Below are 20,516 nucleotides of genomic sequence, written 5' to 3' on the forward strand. Positions count from 1 at the left end.
AATGATAGACAATTATTATTACCTATGGATGAAACTAAAATAAAATCTTAAATCGTTCTTTAATCTATTCAAATTATATATCTTTAAAATCTATAATAAGTTTATATTCCTCTTATAAATAATTTGTGATGAGAAAGAAATATGTGAATGATAGCAAAATATAATTATTTATGACTGTAAAATATAAATTAATTAACTTTTATTATGTTAACAACTTTTAAGGGTATTTCAGACATTTTGATTTAAAAAGCTGTTTATCAGCACTTATTTGCCAAACACATCAACAACTTTTTTTTTAACTTCAGCACTTTTATCCAAACGCATAACTGCTTATTTTAAAAATAAGTTTCAGCACTTTCAAAAGTACTTTTTTAAAGCTACTTTTATTAAGCCCATCCAAACGGGCCCTATATCTATATATATTACTTTGGTGTGTTAAAAGAGGGAGAATGAGATATAACATCAAAATAATTTTTCTTCCTTATTTATTTGTTTGGTTTCTTAAGTAAAATATATTTTTTGTTAAATTCTGATTTCTAGTTATAGTACAAGAAAAACTTGTTGAATACACCTTTGTCGGTGAAATATCCTTAAGGACAGTGATATAGGTACGCCTCAAGTTACGTGATTTCCAATAGTTTTACAACAATAATTATACAAATATAAATCTTTCTTGCCATCTTTTTTTTGTCTTTCTTTCTCTCACTTTATACAAACACAAATTGTATAAAAAATTATGCAAAATTTGTGTTTGTATAAAACGAGAGAGAGATTTCATATACAAATATTTTAACTTGATTCAATTGTATACGAATTTAAATTTTATGCGGATATACAAACTGAATCATTCATAAATATACATAGTAGTTAGATATATACAATTATCTAATTGATATACATATACAATTCACCTCTCTCTCCCCTCTCTATCCCACTCTAGCTCGCCTCTCTCATCTCTCTCTCTCAATCTTGCTCGTCGCTCTAACCTAACACAGAGAACATATACATATACAAACACAATTTTCATAGACACAGACGAATGAGCGCTCGATTAATATAAATTGGCGCGATTTATACAAATTAGATGCTCCATAACAAACATAATCTGATTATGAAGCATAAATAACAAAATTATAGCTGCAGAACTCTAATATTTTTTTTTTATCTTTGATACACCTAAAATTTACTCAATAAAATGTGACTATATTTATTCTAAGCTAATTACATTATTGTACTTATTCATGTTTTAACTTTAACTATTTTTATTTTTTTTTTAAATAAAAAAATAAACTTGCCACATCATGAAAGATGTAGTTAGGATGACCCGACCCGTTTTCTATGCTTATGAGAGCGGGTCATCACTTGGCCGTTAGAAAGAGAGAAGAAATGAAGGCTTTGAGTAGAGCCGTAGCAGCATTTTCAACATTCAATACAACTCGCCCTCGTCTCTTCACTTTCCCAAACCCTTCTACTTCTTCTTCTCGCCTTCTTCCGTCCTTCAAACTAAAGAGATTTTCTATCTTCTCCGTTCAACAACCGCCGCCGGCGTTAGGGTTTTACGCCGGAGTTACAACAATGGTGGAGGGCTCAGCATTTCAGCCGTTGTCAGTTCAAGTGAAGGACCATATTAATTTATCGCCGAAAGAGGAGCAGATATTCAACCGTCTTCTTCAAGTTGTCGAGCATTATAATATGGGAACACAGCTTCGTGTTGCTGGTGGTTGGGTTCGCGATAAGGTTTTGATTATATTCATATTCTATTGGTCCTGTTTTTATTGAGATTTTGCTACAGACTTCGTTTATCTATACCAAACTAAACTGTTATGAAATTTTACAATCAAATTACTACTATGTATTGTGGAGCTATAACTTAATCCCATCATTGAGAGTCTGTTTTAACTTATATGATACTTGACGTCCCACATACACCTTTCACAAACTTATTTCACAAATATTTAACTATTCAGGATTTCATCTTTTAACATATTTACTTATTTCTTTTTTGCACCCATCTTTTCTGTACTGTCACTGATAATTACTCCTTAGGTTTCAATTTGCTTGTCTTACTTTTTAAAAAAGAACGTCTTTTGACAACTCTTTAATTTCGATGTATAAAGTCATGAGAGTAAAGGACATTTTGGTATATTTCACGTATTGATTAAAGACCACAAGACTCAAAGTTTCTTTATTTTCTTAAACTCAGCATCAAGTCAAAACCAGATAATCAAATTGAAAAGGAGCGTATGAAAAGGAGAGAGTATGATATATGTAATGAATGTAACACGTACCCTCGTGGATGGAGTAGTATTTTTTTCCCTCAGAAGTTAAATAGATTATGTATCGAAAATGCACAACTTAACATCAAGTTGGTGCTAGGGTAGTACATGAGACACTAGTCCTTCTGTACGGAAACATGAAGGGAGTAGTATTTTCATGGAACTTTAGTGAGTATTACACTCTATAATTTGAAATATTATGTCAAAGGACACTCTATAAAATGGGTCAAGATTTCAAGTCGACCTCACAATCATCTTAGGTCACTGAAAGTGGGATAGAGGATTTTCACAATGTGGAAGTTAGAAAACACACTGCATGAAAGTGTTGTTTAGAGAAATGGGAGAGAGTACAAGATAAGTGAGACTCGAGGTCTTCAAGGCATTGATAGATTGAAAGAGAATCAGGTCCAGTTCATTTGCTTTTTAAATTGCTCAGAACAGATTTGGTCTTAAGTTTAAAGCTTAATACAGGGAGATTCGGTGAAGTAGCAACCTTTTGATGAGCCTTTATTTTCGAGATCATATTTTCTGGTCTTCTTTTAATTATGGGGGGTATATCCAGGTGTGACAGTGTATACTCTAATAAGTTTTTCATCAATTAAGTTTTCTAGTTTCAACTTAAACTATTCTATCAGTGCGTATGTGGGCAAAGAATAGCTGGTACCAGGCTGGAATGTAGGAAGAAGTTTACAGCAGGTTAACTACCATGGAAATAATTCTTGTGCACACAAATTTGATTTCTGAAATGACAGTGTTCATTTCTTTATAAGAGGTCCCCATATAAAATGTTAATTTTGACTAGTATAGAGAGGGTAGACAACCAAAATTTTGATTAATGCATATTTTTTCTGTACACTTACCTATAGTAGCGTGTTTGATTTAACACTAATTATTTTTTTCCAAATAATTGACCCAAAGAAAAAAAAATATATTCTTGTCATTTTCTGATGGAATGCAAGATCTGAATATTTTTATTTTTTCTCCGCAGTCCACACTGGGGAAATATTCTATTGATATACGCATGCATGTGTCTCACATACTAAAGCTAGCAACATCATCTGTTATTCACTGTCCATTCTGTAAACCTTGTATACCTTTTCTAGTAACATGAAGCTTGATACATCATTTAAGCTTTAACAAATAAACAGAAATAATGCACATCATTGGGGATGTACAACCTTTTTTAGATTTTTTTTCTTTTTCATCTTGTTAATAGCAGCATGCAAAACTATGTAACCTGAACCTATTAGCCTAAACTAGTTTGATTTGTGTTTCAGTTGACTACTAACTTTCTTTCCTGTGGAAGTTTTCTGGAATTGCTTTCTACATGTATCTTTATGACTTTTTATGTCCAAAGTATTTAATAGTCAAGAAATTAGATTTTGTTGTTTTATATAAGTGATTTGTTTTTCTATGACTTCTTTTCCTTTGGCTAATCTGGAGTTCTATTACTGAAGCTGCTAGGTAAAGAGTGCTATGATATTGATATTGCTCTTGACAACATGTATGGACGAGAATTCTGTGAGAAAGTGAACGAGTACTTGTCAGCATCAGGTGAGGAAACCCAAGGAGTTGGTGTTATCCAGTGGTATGTTCCTGCATTCTTTCCTCGTGAGATGTCTGTTTCCAATTTTTTTCTATCACATTAGGGAAGGGGGGACAATGAGAATAAAAACCACATCTATCGTGGAAAACTCCCACTGGTACATTGGACTATAAGTCTTGGTTTCGGCAGATGTTGAGCAACCAAAATAGAGGTAAAAGTTGGGTCTGTCTTTGATTTCAAGGGAGGATGGGTAAATCTGGTGAAAGGTAATTGGCACAAATGACAAATGATGAACAAGCATATTAGGAAACTTTTTGTCTCACTAAAACGGGGAGTCGGGCTATATTGTCTCATCGCAAGGCAATACTTTTAATGAAATAAACTTTATATCTGTGAATGAATTGGGAAAACTAGTTATTTTCACAGATGGCAGAACCATGGACTAGCTATTAGTTAAATTTTTGTTTCTCTGAAGTGGGAAGTGAAGCTGTGTTATCCCTCATTTAATGTAGGCCCAATTACTTTTACACTTTGCTCTAGTAGATTTCTTAGTCTGGAAATTTATATTGTAGTGGAGGTTCAGATCGCAACAAAAATATAAAAAACTAGGTGGTTTATTCACATTTGCCTAAATCTTGCTTGCCAGAATTATCTCGTACTTGTAATGGTGGGAGTAGTAGATAACCAATGGAATAGTCGAAGTGGAGGCTAGGTAGTTCGAAAACCAGCATTATTAAAATAATAATAATAATGTAGTGTAGGACGCACATTTTGTTATTGAGAATGATTGCCAAGTTGTCATTGACAACAACATATCCAATGTGATCTTGCTAGTGGGGTCTGGGGAGGGTAGGATGTATGCACCTANGGGGGGGGGGGTAGAGAGGTTGTTGATAAGGTATCAATAATTAAAAACATGACTTGAGCATGTATGTTTAACTCTAGTGCAGTTGGGTTGCTCTTGTGTAGTCCTCATTTGTGTTTAGTGTAAGAGTCTTGTAATAAAGATCTAGCTAAAATTTATCTTGGCGTAAACGACAACTCTTTTTGTAGCTTGGCGTAGAGTAAAACTCTTTCTGCAGGTCTGTGCCCTCTGAGTGGAGTTTGGGACTTGAGGGCTAAAATTGGTTTGCCTACATATTAAAAAGATGCAAGTTCTTAGTTTTGATGCTAAAAAAGGAAAAGAGGAAAATTAATATTTGCTCTGCTATATGTAGGGGCCGGCATGGCTCGGTATTGAAAATTTCGGTTTTTAAAAATGCTATACTGTTACCATGCCAAATTAATTTGATATGGTTTGGTATTTTAAGTTTGGTTTAGGTATTTTGCAGCACGGTAAATCGGTAACTATAGTTTGGTCACCTTCAACTTACATATATTCATATAAATAATAGGAACTATGACCTCGACTTGTTAAGAAACAATCATACTTACACCTTACACTTGGAGAAATATTTAAATAAAAGTACAAACAATTTCCTTCATTACTCAATCTCCGTAAAAGGACATTTCAATCAAGATAGAGTAGTCAAAGTTCCAACATCTAAATAGTTAATTTTGTATTAATACTATTTGATATATTTGCCAGCATTATGATATATCTGAATTTAGATGTAACTATACACTTCGGTGTAGTATTTGGTATTTCGATATTTTTGTTATAATACTGAATATCTTATCGAATACCAAATACCATAATTTTTGAAACTGTAGTATAATTATTTTCAATTTCGATATGGTATTCCGTATCTACCGTACCATGCCTGCCTCTAGCTATAAGGGGTCGTTTGGTTGGGACAAGTTATTCCGGGATTAATTGTCTCGGGATAAGTTATCCTGGGATAGTTATTCCACCCTGTATTTTCCCATCAGTAAGGTATAAATAGTCCTAGGATTGCCTAATGCTTCCAACCAAAACGGCATGAAAAAATAGTCTTGCATTTCATCCCTGGATAATACCTTATACCTCAAACCAAACTACTTTAAGATCTTACGACTATCTATTTTGATTGTGATAAACCACTTTCTTGTTTTTGTTGTAGAGTAATTTATCAATAACTAAATACTGTTCTTCAATTTTTACAGCAATCCCGATCAGTCAAAACACTTGGAAACAGCGAGGATGCGCCTTTTCGACGTATGGATTGATTTTGTCAACTTAAGAGCAGAAGACTACAGTGAGAACAGTCGAATTCCAACAATGGTATGTAAATGTGAATTGGTAATCAAATGTATATCTTCTCTTTGGTGTTTTTTTTTTTTTAACCATAAATGCGAGGGATGAAGGCCAACTAGATTCCACCAAACTTAGCTATGAAAAATTAACAAAAGGGAGTAAAAGGAGTAAGTAAATCTAGAACCTCTGCATGAGTGTCCTTCAATGCATTCGGTATCAAAGACCTCAGTTAAGAGACTGCAATGCTTAGTTTCATGCTTTCAATTAAGAATGACCTAGTCCTAAGATTTGAGGTTACTAAGTGGGCAAAATTGGGGTGGCTATTTACTGAATGAGAAGGCTGAATCATGTTACCAGTTCCAGTCCACTGCTTGCTCAAGATCAATCTCCTATTTAATATGTTGGAATAGTTTAATTACCAAGATATAATTTCTTTTAAACATGTTTTTTTAAAAATAGGACCTTTATACATGAACTTAATCAGCTATTGTTGCTATAGTATGAAGTCTTCATATATTTATTGATATCTGTTAATATCAAATTCCTTTCCATTTATTTAATGTTGTCATCCTAACTGTTATATCAAAAAACTAAAATGTCAAAGTTTTAACACTCAAGCGTGTGTTCAGTGTACCATGTATGCTAGTTTCTTTATTAACTTTTTCTCATCTGTTGTTCCTTTAGAAATTTGGGACTGCAAAACAGGATGCTGATCGCAGGGATTTAACCATTAATAGGTACTTTGTTATATCTTTACTTTCTGGCACCTTATTTTTATTTTTGCATCACCTTCACTCTTGTAGGCAGCAACTTGGTTTAGTCGATCTATTTCCCTTCATCCCAGCCCAAAGTCCCAAACAACAAAAACGAGTAAATGAGGAAACAAAAGCACCTTGTTCACATCAGTGTTAGAGCACAAACTCCAGTGGAGCTTTTAGTTTCTTTTTCTTCTTCCTTTTTTTTCTAATATATTTATTCATTTTCTCTGTATCTTTTTGGTTTGTTTTATTTTTTTCTCTCAGAGGTGTGTGTGTGTGTTTTCATATCTCTTCATTTAGTTTTTTTTGAAACTGGTAACATTGTATTCCTCAGCATTAAGGGCTATGCTGGCCACCTCCAAAAGTGTTAGTTACGTAGAAAAACCAACAAAAAACAGGACTACTTACAAAGCTTCTATGAAATCCACTAGTTGAATTTCTTCTTCTATGTTCATTTCTTTACACCAAAAACCTAAAGTGGTAATTACTTTCCACTTAATCTTCTCTATAGTGCATTCTTTCCCTACAAAAATTCTCTGATTTCTCTCCTTCCAAATGCTCCACCAGATACAAGTAGGTACGGTTCTCCACCACCTCCTCTGGCTTTTACTACCTCCCCTTCTGACCCAGCAACTTAGTAGGTCTGCTGTATGTTCTGGCATAATCCAATTTAGACTCATTATATTGGTAAATAGAGCCCATACTTGTGTTGTTACTCTGCAGTGGAGAAACAGATGATTGTTGGTTTGTAGGGCCTCTTTACAAAGATAACATCTTGAGGCAATAATTTTTCCCCTCTTTTTAAGTTTATCATGTGTAAGGCAAGCTCTCCGAGTTACCAATCACGTGAAACACTTCACCTTAGTAGGGGCTACACTCTTCCATATAGCACTCCATGGCCCTGATTTCTTCACCGCAATTGTGGCTAGATCCCTTTTGTACATTCTGTTCATGAAGAATTGACCATCAGTATGATGCCTCCATAACAATTTATCTGTTTCCAGATTTGTGCCAGGAAAATCTCCAATCAAAGCTAGCATATCCGTTACCCACTCTATTTCCATTAAGAAATCTCCTAAAGAGCAAATTCCAACCTTGTGGGGACCAAACCTCTTGTATTTTGCTGTCAGGATTCAGGCAAATGGAAAACAACCCAGGGAATAAATTCTCCAAGGACCCTTGACCAGTCCAGTCTTCCTTCCAGAGCAAAGCCTTATTTCCTCGACCAACCTTTATCCTTACATTGTCTCTGAAAGCCAGCCATAGGTTTCTTATAGTCCTCCATACTACCACACCATATGTTTCTGTCACTTCCTCTGAACACCATTGATCTTCCTGACCATACTTGAATCTAGCCTTTGGATGCATTAATGTATTAGTCCAACTTTATTTTAAGTTAGCTTTTTGTTTCCAAAAGATAAATATGATTTTCTTGTTTAATCGGTTAATCCTTCACTAAAGATTATGTTTACAGCTTGTTTTACAACATTAACACCAGATCAGTCGAAGATCTTACAGAAAGAGGTTAGCATGCCTCTGTTCCTTTTGTCCAGATCCAGTAGCGTACCAATAAAGATAGTTAAACTACAAGTGTCTAAATAATTACTTTTATGTTTCTCAGGCATTGCAGATCTGAAGTCTGGAAAAATTGTCACTCCACTACCTCCAAAACAGACCTTTTTGGATGATCCCCTAAGAGTTCTTCGAGCTATTCGTTTTGGTAATGCATTAGACAATCTCTCAGTTGCCTCCATCCCTCTTCTTATGACAGCATTGTTAATTCTGTATGTGGCATAGATGTCGGTTGTTACAGTTGACTAAAAAAATATACAAAAAAACTCTAACGTTCATTGGTGTTTTAAGCGCAAATAAGACATGGGCTTAAAAGGCGCAAAGGAAGATACAATACAAATATATGTTTAGTCCAAGACTAATATTTTTAAGCACGAGTAACAAATATATGAATAAAGAAATTGAAAACAATTATGAAAAAGTGAAATATACTGTTTAGTGTCACCTCTTCAAAAGAACTTCGTTGGCAAGTAAGAGTATGCCTTAGGACCTTGATGACGACACTCAAGCACACATTAAGCGAGGTGAAGCACTCAACAAATTTTAAGCCTCGCTCCAGGGCTTAAACACATCTTTGACAACATTGCAGCTGTGGAGTTTCAAGCATGGATTGATAATCCGTTGAGTTAAACTTTAAACAGGTGGAGCTCTTTCTGCACAGAGCTCAGGTGCGAATAATAGAACGGGTATAGCCATCCCCGTCACATTCAAGAGTGAGACTTTCTCCATGTTTAACCTTGGCTATTTTACAGGCTTAGGAATATCATTCCCAAACTTAACAATGTTTAATAAACTCGAAATTCAAACTTTAGCACAAAAGGATATAAGGGTTTGGTCTTGGTGTGTGAGTACGGTATTAGGGATTTTAATAATGTTAGATTCAGTATGTGATAGTATATCACCCAAATTAACATGTATGAATTATGATTGTTTTGGAGGTATTTCTTCGAAGTCATTAGCAAATTGAATATTTCTAAGTGTTTTGTAGATTGAGCTAAGTGGGGCATCTAAAGTAGTATTAGTTCAGGAGTTCTATCCTTACCCTTCAAAATTACTTATAAAAATAAAACATAAGATGAGGAATTTCTCCGAGAGAACTAAATTGTGTTAAGGTCTGGCTGGATAAGGACTTTCCACTATACAAGTGGTGTACAGGCAGCAGTGAGACTACACCAATATATTGTTCTCTACAAAGAGCACACCAAAATTTGATGAGAATCTGAAACAAGCCCTACCTGTACCAAGGTCAAGTCATTAAACTTAGTCATTTCGATCAACATGGCTGCAAGTGACTCCCTGCCCATCTGCTTTGGCCAATGGTCTAGAAATGGCTGCAAGAGACTGCTCTGTGAGCCTATCATTTTCTACCCCTCAAAGGCTCTCTTATTCCTTTTCCCTCAGAAGTACCTGTACAAACCAATTTTCATGTTGTCTTGATTTCTTAATCTTTGGTGCTAGCCGGAACAAAGGAAGCAGGAACAAACTCCTCTATGTAACCTAAAATGGCTTGGATCTACTACAGGGGGCTCTTGCATTACCTCCAATGTGATCTAGCACGAATTAAGCAATTCTTTTTGTTCCCCGAACTGGTTCAAATCCATCTCGTGGAAGAGGTTGCATATTTTATTTGTGTACATTTCTTTTTGAGTAGACTTAAGTCAAATGTAATAATTAAGTTATTCGTATCTCCTTCAATCACTTTAGGTTCCAGTAAAGTTCGTACTTGGTTGGGATGTAACTTTGTTGTGCTATCAGCTAGATGACACACATTTTCCATTTGATTTGGTGATTTTAGGTGCAAGATTTGGGTTTATATTAGATGAAGAACTAAAGAAGGCAGCTGCAGATGAAGACGTGAGAGTTGCTATTGCTAATAAAATTAGCAGAGAACGCATAGGACATGAAGTATGTTTATCTTATCTCTAAGTGAAATTTTACGTGATTGAAATTAATTTGGAGCTCTAGATTGTGCTTCTAATCTTCATTTCACTTCCTTTATTTATAGATTGATCTTATGATGTCTGGTGACCAACCGGTCAAAGCAATGACTTATATTGCTGACTTGAAGTTATTTTCGGCTGTATTTAGTCTTCCTTCTGATTTTGAGCCATCAATTCCTGATGGATGTGATAGGTATTTTTTACTCTCTCCCACATCTTCTTTATTTTTGAGAAATCATTAGCTGTGTGCTTGTTGAGATGCTCCTTACAAAGAAAATGTGTATATTGCTGTGTTCACAAGGACCAAATATCCAACAAGCCTAGTTCATTCAGTCTTTGCTAGTAGAAGTAAAGGGATGATCTTGTTTGCCTTGAAGAAAGAAATATTAACCCTGATTGCTCGGTACTAGAGATGGGGTAGAAGGAACCTCCCCTAAACTGGACGCTATTTTCTTGGGAGAAGGATGGTAGTAGAAGTAAGACATGATTTTGTTTGCTTTTGGTGATGGGAATATGGATTTAACTGCTTGGAGCTAGATATATGGAAAACCTAACAACAGGAAGAAGTTCTGAACATTCCCCTATGTGATGGTTTCTCTGGTCTAACTCCAGTAGTTGGTAAGCTAGATTATTTCTATATGCTTTTAGCAGTGTCATCGTCTCTTGGGTGTTATCATTTTTAGTTTTGTTGGAAACACTTTATCATGTTTTGTTTTTGAGCAAGTAACAAAGTTTGTATTATAGACCAGTACTTGAAATACCCAATTTACCAGAGAAGTAAAAAGAAAAAAACTAAAATAATACAATCCTAACAGGAATCAAACTCTCCTAGAATTGTCTTTTTATCTTCAAAATAGGACTTCGTACACCAAAACAAAATAACAGAATACAGTTGAGTTTAATATTCTGTATTGTGTTCTATCCTCAAAATAACTGACAAAAGAAAATTTTCTATCCTCAACATCTGACATTTCCTTCTTTCCAGATGGTCCACCATATACATGCAGGAATGATTCTCCAATTGTCTATGTCCCTTGCCTCAATTCCAGCTTCTCCTAGCTAAAATGAGTATGAACAATCTAGCCAGGCATTGTTCAAGAGATACCTCTGAGATCGATAAAAATCTTCCATAGGTGATCTTTGACTCTGCAATGTAGGAATAAGTGGCCTACAATCTCAACTTCATTCCCACATAGAAAGACCTTGAGCATAAAGAGATTCCTATCTTCACACATTCATATATCAACACAGCCTCATTGGCTAACAATCATGTGAAACAACCAACGTTGTAAGGTATCGTGACCTTCAGATATATTTCCATGGCCAATTAGAAATCTTAGGCTCTGGCAAATTCATAATCTTATATCTTGCATTCACCATGTAAAGACCCTCTATATTACCAGTCAATTACAAACAGTTTACTCCTTGCAATCTGTTGAAGGATTCCGGGTGTTTGTAGAGTTCAGTTAGTCTAGAAATCTCCTGATCATTCATCATCCATCTAAGCAACAGTTCCCAGCCTTGAGGAGACCACATCTCTACCACTTTCCTGTTTTGGTGTTGAGCAAGAGGATACTGTTCAGGAAAAGACTCCTGCAAACTCCTATTGCTTATCCACTTATCTTTCCGAAGATGGTCTTGTTGCCATTGTGAACTCTGATAATAGAATGGCTCTTACTGTGGAAGGTTATAAAACTCTGATGGACCTCCATTTACTCAATCCATATGGGGTATGGATCTCCTTGGAACCAATTATCCTGCTCCCCATAGCTGTTCTTGATAAAACTTCCCCAAATAGTCTGTGGTTCCTGGGAGTATCTTCATAACCATTTTGATTTCAAAGCTTTGCTCTGGTTCTTCAAATTCGTAATGCGAAGTCCTTGTCTTTGCTTCTATCAAGATTTTTCACTTTAGTAAATGGAAACATCTTTGTTCCCTGTTCCCTTGCCATATAAAAGAAGATGAAGTATGATCCCAGGTTGTATTTGGTGGTGGACTATCGGGAGGAAAAGGAATCTAAGATGCTTTGAAGGAAAGAGCAACTCAATCCAGACTATAAAGCTTAACTGTATTTTACTTTTTCACCATGGAGAATACTAAGACTCTAATGCAGTTGTAAGAGTCTCTATAGATCTTTTTGCTTAGATTAGCTGTTTTTTTGGGAGGGAAAGGAATACTAAGACTCTAATGCAGTCTCTATAAATGCTTTTGCTTAGATTAGCTGGTTTTTTGGGAGGGAAAGGAATCTAAGAAGCTTTGAAGGAAAGAGCAACGCAATCAAGACGATAATGGTTTATTGTATTTTACTATTTCATTTTTGGTGTAAACACGAGTCATGGAGAATACTGAGACTCTAATGCAGTTGTTAGATTCTCTATAGATCTTTATGCTTATATTAGTTTGTTCTCAACTTCTCATGACATGTAATAATGGCTCAACAACCCTTTTTGGTTAATACATTACGTTGCCTTAGTCATTTTTTTTCATCAGTCAGAACTTCTTCTCTTGCTGAGAGCCACATGGAAAAAACTACCTTAAAGGTACTTTCACTTTCCAAACCATCTTTCATTGCCAACAACCCACCCGATTGTTGGAGGAATTAAGATCTCTTTAAGCAGAATTAACAGTGAATTTTCCAATACTGTCACACTGCCAATCCAAACTTTCTTCTTCTTCTGTTAAGCCATTGAACTGGGCTAGAGTGTTGTAGAAATAACAGTTCTGTCCATTTCTTAGTTGTTATCTTCGTAGATTGAGATTCCATCATTTTCCTGTCCATACTTCAGACACAGGTGCTTGTTTTGTTGACATTAAGTTTAGATCTCTGGAAGTACATGCTTTGTGTGTCCTGCTCCATCCATTTGTCATTCCAAAAGGATATTTTCATCCCCCCATTTCGAAGCCCACCCTTGATTGGAAGATTGACCATAGTTTTTGATGGCTCTGGATACTGCAACCATATGGAGTGGCCGTTGACCTTTTCCCTATACTTAGCTTTAATATCTTTCTTTTCCAGAGTGGGTTATTTTCTGCACTGTACCTCCATAGCCATTTCATCAGTAGGCTTAGTGTGAATCGTCATGTTCCTGACTCCTATCCCCCTTTCTATCTGCTTGTTGTCAGAGTTTCCCATTTGTCTAAGTGAAATTTCTTCTTATGATGTTATCATCACTGCCTTAAATTGCTCCTTAAAGTATCTATCTCTTCTGTATTACATTATCAAGAGCAAGGAGGATATACATTATATCTGCAGGTAATGCATCAAGCATACTGTTGATCCTGGTCAATCTTCCTCCGTGGGAGATGTATCTACTCTTCCAGTTGGTTAATCACACTTTTCTAGTACCTCATTGCATACCCTCTTGATTTGTTCCTTGCTCTCAAAGGCATACCCAGATAAGTTAGTAGGATAGAGNCCCCCCCCCCCCCCAAAGCATGAGAAAGTGTTTGGATATCTTCCACCTCATTAATGGGATATATGTAGCTCCTGTTCCAGTTTATGAGTAAGCCTAAAATGTATTAAAAGAGGATGAATTTAACTCGTTTAAGTATTGGACTTGCTCTTTAAAGGCCTCACAGAAAATCAGAGTATCATCTGCATATTGAAGATGTGTAATTTCTAAGCTATTCATGGTGCTGGAAGTTGCCTGGAACCCTCAGACCCACCCATTTATTTAGCTGTCGGTATAATGTTGCTCATGCCTATCATAGCTAGCATGAACAAGAAAGGGGATAGGTGATCTCCCTGTCTCAAGCTTCTAGCCTTTGTAGGAGGAGAAGAAACCAATAGGAGAACCAAAACTGAGAAATCGAGTCTGCTAATACACTGTTTGACCCACTTCAACCCCTAGCACAGTTGACCATATTGGATAGGTGGTCTAGCAGGTACTTCCAATTTAGATGATTTGGATATATAATTTGCATTGAGTACCTGGTGAATCGCTCCTCTGTCCGCTATCAACACATTCATTTTCTATCATTATAGCATCCATGATTTGCCTCTTTTGATCAATGATATCTATTGGCAATCCACCTGTTTGTGGATCACTTGCTTCTCGAAGTTTCTGTCAATATTTTAGAAATAATCTTGTGTTTCTACCTCCAATTAGGCAATTGGTTGAAGTCAGACAATTCAACATCCCCTTTCTTAGATATCAGGGCTACAAATGTAGCATTCTTTTCAAAGAAACCTTCATTGTGGAAATTTTGCTCTGTGGCTATTACATCTGGACCGATCACCTCCCAACATTAAGAGAAGAATACCATGATGTATCCATCTGATGCTGGGGCTTTGTCTCCTGCACATGCTTTGACACAGTCCAGGATCTCCTGTGGCTCAAAAGGCGCCATCAACATCATATTGTCCTCTGCTTTATCATGGCAATCCCTCATGTTGAAATGTTGTCTCCATTCCTGAGTCTCAGAGTAAAGTTCTTCATAGTAGGAGACTATTTCCTCCCAACCAAATTGGGGAACCACTGGGGATGAGAATGACTCAGCCCACAGCATCATTTGATTTAAGCACTCTAGGCGCCTTTGCCTCCAATGATTGGTTTGTCAATCACACACTCTCTTGCTTAATGTCAGCTATGTCAGTCAGTTTCTCCTCGTACTGTTAGCTTATCAGTGTCTTGACTCTCTTGTGTTTCTGCCATAGAGTCCTAGATCTTTGTCTCCAAGCAATCTCGTGTCTTGCAATATCTTCAAATTCCATTGATAGCTTTTGGTTATTTCATCTTCTGTTAATAGCTTCTGATCTTGGATTTTCATCCAGTTTGTTAACTGATTTATTACACATTGTTTCTGTAGTCATAGTTTACTATAGATTGTTTTACTCCATTCCTTTAGCTTCTTCTTCAGAGCTTTCAATTTGAAGGCCAGAATTTAATCAGACCTTCCAGTGCAACAGAAGGATCTCCACCAGTTCTTTATTCTGTCACCATAGTCTTCTGCTTGAAGCCACCAATTCTCAAATTTGAAGTAAGAATTGTTATGTTCCTGTTACCACATTGTAGCATCAATGGTAAGTGATTGGTGGTCTCACTGTGCATGATGGCATGATGGACTTGAAAATCGGTACAACTGAACCATGTGGGCGGGAGCTTTGAGAATAGATGATGGCAAATAGATAGATATGCCCGAATATGTGACATTATTATGTGCCTTATGTTCCTGAAGCTTGTATCCCCTTTTTCTGAAATTAAGAATCTATCCAATCTTTCTGATACTGCATTGTCTACCTCCTTATCCATGTTCGCCCCCTGTACTTTTAAGTTATCAATATTGTTGTTTCTCTTATAATCATTGGCAATGTGATGAAAGAACTTGGTATTTCAATTCGACAGTCCCTCTTTCATCTATAAGGTCCTAGACCTCTGTCTCTATGCAATCTCCTCATTAATATGTAGTTCTTCATAATCCATGAGAACAACTGCCTTTTTGACCGATTCTTCCTCTGTCAGTGCTCTACTATCAAGTAAAGAGTCCAAGTCTTCCATTTGGCTGAGCAACTTAGACCTTTGGATCTTCAGGTTCCCTTTTTCATTCTTACTCCATTCCTTGAGCTTGCCTTTAAGGGCTTTGAGTTTGCAATCTAATATGTAGTCAAGTCTTCCAGTGCAGACAAAAGAGTTCCATCAAGTTTTAACTCTACCAACAAAACCTTCTGTGGTCAACCACCAATTTTCAACGTTGAAATTAGATTTTGAATGTTCCTAGGACCCAGAAATAGTGCTAAAGGAAAATGATAAAATTGTACCAATGTTTGTTTCATGTTGTTGAGTTGCTCATTCTCATTCCATTCCATTCTATCTATTCCGGATGTTTTGATGTATAATTTTCTAATTTTTGCTCCTTGATGGTTGTTACTTCTTACATGTGAATCACTTGTGACTTTCACAGGCTGTGTGTTTCTTGCTTGGGTTCAGCTTGGGAACTTTTAAACTTTATTGGACGCTCCTCATTTTCAGTGAGTGTTGCTTCACGATCATGCTTCTGCCTTAACTTGTCATCTGTATATGAAATTAAAAGCTGGTGATAAGTCTGAAAATCCTTATGAGTTGTATATACTATTCAAGATTCTATTGCATGCAGATGTGCTCAAATATTTACGTCCTGTTCGTCTTTATCAAAAAAAAAAATTTATGTCCTGTTCGTCTTTATCAAAAAAAATAAATTTATGTCCTGTTCGTTAGTACAAGGGTGGTTCTTTAACTTATCATCTCATGTTTTCAACAGTTATCTCCTCTTCCATTCTCACCTTACAAAGTAATGTTTGGTTGTACATATTCTGAGAGTTCTATTTTCTTTTTGGTGTGACTAGAGACAATCAGTATCACTTTTTTTCTGTGATTAGGGATAAAATTGATTTTGATGTGATGATTGATCCAAATGACCCCTCCCCCCATGGCTTATAGGCTAATTAAAAACTAACCTTGTCATATCTATTTCTGGTTCTAGGATGATCAGAGGAGACTTTGCCTGTATGCTGCTTTATTTGCCATTCAGAGAGACCATTTATAGAGATAACAAAGCCAAAAAGGTAAACTCTGGACCATCAAAGAGTCCATGCAGGCTTTGCATTGATTGATTCCACCCAGCATCTTTATGTGACGTGAACAGTTCTTATGATTCCATTCCATCTAGAGTCTGTTTTGCTTAAGATTGATGTTGCTGGACATTGTTTCTAAGCAGAAGAAAAATCATGGCCCTAAAGATGCTATTTTTTTATGTAGTTGTAACCTCTTTCTGCGAACTTGATAATGTCTACACATGTTGAGGATTTGCGATTTTTTTGTCAATAATTACTAACTTTGGCTGATGCTGATCAGATTCCAGTTGTCAATTATATTTTTCGCAATTCTCTCAAGTTGAAGGCCAGTGATGCGGAAATAGTGAGTGATTCTTCATGCGACTGTTTCATGAATTTGATTGAACCTTGTGTGACTCTCTACATCAAGAAGTGATATTTTATGATCCATTTACAGGTCATGAGCTTGCATACGGTAACTAAGAAGTTTGTCACCTTAATTTCACTACTCGTTTCTAAAGACGATATCCAAGTTCTTGAAGTTGATTGGGAAAAGGGATACCATTGAGGTTCCAATAGCTTCAAAACTTAGAATATTGACTGGTAACAATATCTTTCTTCTGCATGACAAGTGCTCTACCAATTAGTGTGGCATATTGCAAATTGATATAGTAAATGTTTGTTTACAAACAGGTTTGCTACTTCGAGAAATTAAAGAATTTTGGCGTGTCGCTCTTCTTCTATCTATGCAGCTACATCCTGTTGACGTTGTGTCCTCTACAAGTTTCTCAAATGAGAACTTTGAACTGGACAAGAGTAGCGGATTATTTGAGACAGTAGAGAATGCAGTAAGAACACTAGGTATTGTCATTCGTCCTCTTTGCTTCTAACTTTGTGTTCCCTTTGCGATTGTGAAACTGGACGAATCAATCATCTCATATAGCTACTGAGCGTGAATTTTAAGACTTGAGGTTACAATTGCGTCCCTTTTATATATTATTTTTCTTACTCAATGCTCCTGTGTTGCTGCTGTCTTTCCCCTTGAGCACTTATCTTCAGTGTTGCCTCAGAGTTTGGATCTATTTGGTTGAAGACAGCCATAAAAGATAAAAATAACTTAACCTTGTTCACATTCCTTTATTATATCCCATACCAAAGTCTTTTCTCACTTCCACACTTATTGAGCATGGTTCTTAAATGAATTAAGGGTTCTCATGGAGTACGACTCCCACCAAGATGTTTCACTGGACAGTAATATTAGAATAGTAAAATTTTGCATACAGCGTGTGATGTGCATGTTGCTTTTGTAGAAACTACATATTTGATTGATCTTTTTAACCTATGAGCTTACCTTAATTTCCAGGTCTGGAAAAGGTTTGGGAAATGAAACCACTGGTTAATGGAAAGGAAATTATGAACATTTTGGAGATTAAAAGTGGAGGGCCAGTTGTTAGAGAATGGGTATGCCACTAATACTATTTCCATAACCAGCGTTTAATCGGTTATAAGTATTTACTGATAGTTCAATTTTCTCCGCAGCAACAAAAACTGCTGGAGTGGCAGCTCGCTCACCCTTCTGGTTCAGCTGAAGAATGCATCGACTGGATGAAGCAAGCACAGTCAAAACGTGCAAGAACCGAGTAGTTTTGAACTTCAATCATATAAGAGAAGTATTGAATAGCTGACGGAAGAGAAGACGCAAGGTGTGAGATGTTGCTCGACTCGACTTGACCCTTGCATGCAGAGAGAGAAATAGGAAAACAATTAAGTATTTTCTTCAATGGAGGAATAGCCCCCAATCTCTTATTTCCCTTTGCAACACCCATGAGGTTTTGGTAGGTATAGCACATATTTGTAGAAAATCATCATTTTTCTTTTTGTTGGTATTCTCCACATATACAGGCATTTTTTGTGCCCATTGTTAATAACATCTAATCTTATTTATTTGATTAAAAACTGAAATTTCAATTTACATTCATAATTTTATATTTGGGTAGTGTGATAACCAATTGTTGTCTTTAAAGATTATTCAATTTTGCCTAGTTATCTTCCATGGTCATTCTAGCCGGAACTATAATTTTAAGGTTGTATGACATTGTTTAAGGGTGTACATAAATAGGTTGGTTCGGGGTTTTGAAATATCAAATTAAATCATTTGTATCGGATTTTTAAGTCTATAAATCAAATACATTTAATAAAGTTTGGATTTTCTTCCTTGTTTTTTTTTGTTAAATGACGTTTTATGGTTTTTTTTTTAAATATTCAAATAAACATATAATTAGATAGTGTTTTAAATATTTTTTAGTCCTACTAGAATACACTCTCTTTAAGAAAAGGGAAAAGACTCAAATATGCCACTGAACTTTCAGATAAGGCTCATTTATGCCATTACCGTTAAAGAAAAGGCTCATGCATGCCATTATTTTTTAACAGTGGTCTCGATTGAAATTTGATATATATATGTTATATATATGTATATCTGCATAAAAAGCTTATGAAAATTTAATCTGTCACCCCTAGACACAAGTATGCACATGGTGCTCGTTGTTAAGGATTGAACTTTCAGCTTTGGTGTTGCAAGTTCGATTCTCATATTGCTCATTTTTAATGTATTTTCTGTTTTTTTTTTTTTGCAAAATAATAATGTTGGTGCTTGGACTCGTACCTGTAATCCACACATGACAAAACAGTAATAATACCATTAAGTCATGGGCTACATTTGACTTTAAATAGACATTATTATAATATGGTATATGTGACGAAAAATCACAAACGGTTGAGACTTAACAGTAATAATGTGATCATTCAATTAACCTAACGATATGACACCCACTACCTTCAAATCCTACATCTGCCTCTGACTTTGGGTGTGCATAAATAGACAGTTAAACTTGTATAAAATTGAACAAATAGACACAAACGTCTTACATGACATCCTACATTGAAGTTTGTGTCCATGTATTGTAACACGTAGGACTCATATATCTATTTGTTCAACTTTATACATATTTAAGTGCTCATTTGTGCACACTCAAAGTTGGAGGTATAAATATAAAATGAGATTAAGTTAAAGGGTATATTTATGTATTATGCCTCAGTATTGATTATCTAACTAAATATTAAGAAAAAATTTAAATTTAAATTATGTATTTTAGTTGTCTAAGCTAATGTAAAACTAAAGAAAAAATACTCAACATTATAGTCATTCATAATGTTAAATTGATTTTTTTGTTAGATAATATTAATTTAATTTTGGTTTGAGTTTTACTAGAATTACTGGCATTAATGAACGTAAGCTTTATTACACCATTCAAAATTCTATGTTTCAAACTTGAAATAACAAGTTAAAATATAAAAATAACGAAAAAATATAAGAAATATTTTTTTAAAATGGTGGATCCAAATTAAACCGAACTCTAATATGAATACTAGATACCAAATAAAAAAGGGAAAATTGTATATAATAGCAAACTAATAACCTAAATTAAATGGAATAGCTAGGGTTTGATTTAATTGTGCTCCATAGCAAACATTAGCTAAAATTTGCCAGCGTCTCTCTCCCAAAAATCTCGCTCGCCACTCTCCATTCTCGCTCGCCTCTCTCGCTTTATACATAGAAGTGTATAATTCTGTTTCTGTTTTGTATAAAGCGAGAGAAAATTGTATATACACATGAAAAAATGTATATCTTCGTGTTATACACTTAATTATACAATTTA

General features: G+C 35.4%; 1 protein-coding gene across 1 annotated transcript; it reads left to right on the forward strand.

Moving 5' to 3' along the window:
• The first annotated feature begins 1,386 nt into the window (after positions 1-1,386).
• Positions 1,387-18,769, forward strand: LOC107003035 (putative CCA tRNA nucleotidyltransferase 2). Its single transcript, XM_027913202.1, is given in 17 exon segments — positions 1,387-1,737; positions 3,734-3,864; positions 5,908-6,025; positions 6,683-6,735; positions 8,231-8,280; positions 8,378-8,476; positions 10,124-10,233; positions 10,334-10,461; positions 16,170-16,236; positions 16,728-16,765; positions 16,767-16,809; positions 17,099-17,161; positions 17,255-17,347; positions 17,349-17,400; positions 17,491-17,658; positions 18,161-18,258; positions 18,337-18,769. Coding segments are annotated over 17 exon segments (1,767 nt in total). The 3' UTR covers positions 18,442-18,769.
• Positions 18,770-20,516: the final 1,747 nt, after the last annotated feature.

Source organism: Solanum pennellii, chromosome 11 (assembly GCF_001406875.1).
Source record: "Solanum pennellii chromosome 11, SPENNV200".
In the NCBI taxonomy this organism is placed as follows: domain Eukaryota; kingdom Viridiplantae; phylum Streptophyta; class Magnoliopsida; order Solanales; family Solanaceae; genus Solanum; species Solanum pennellii.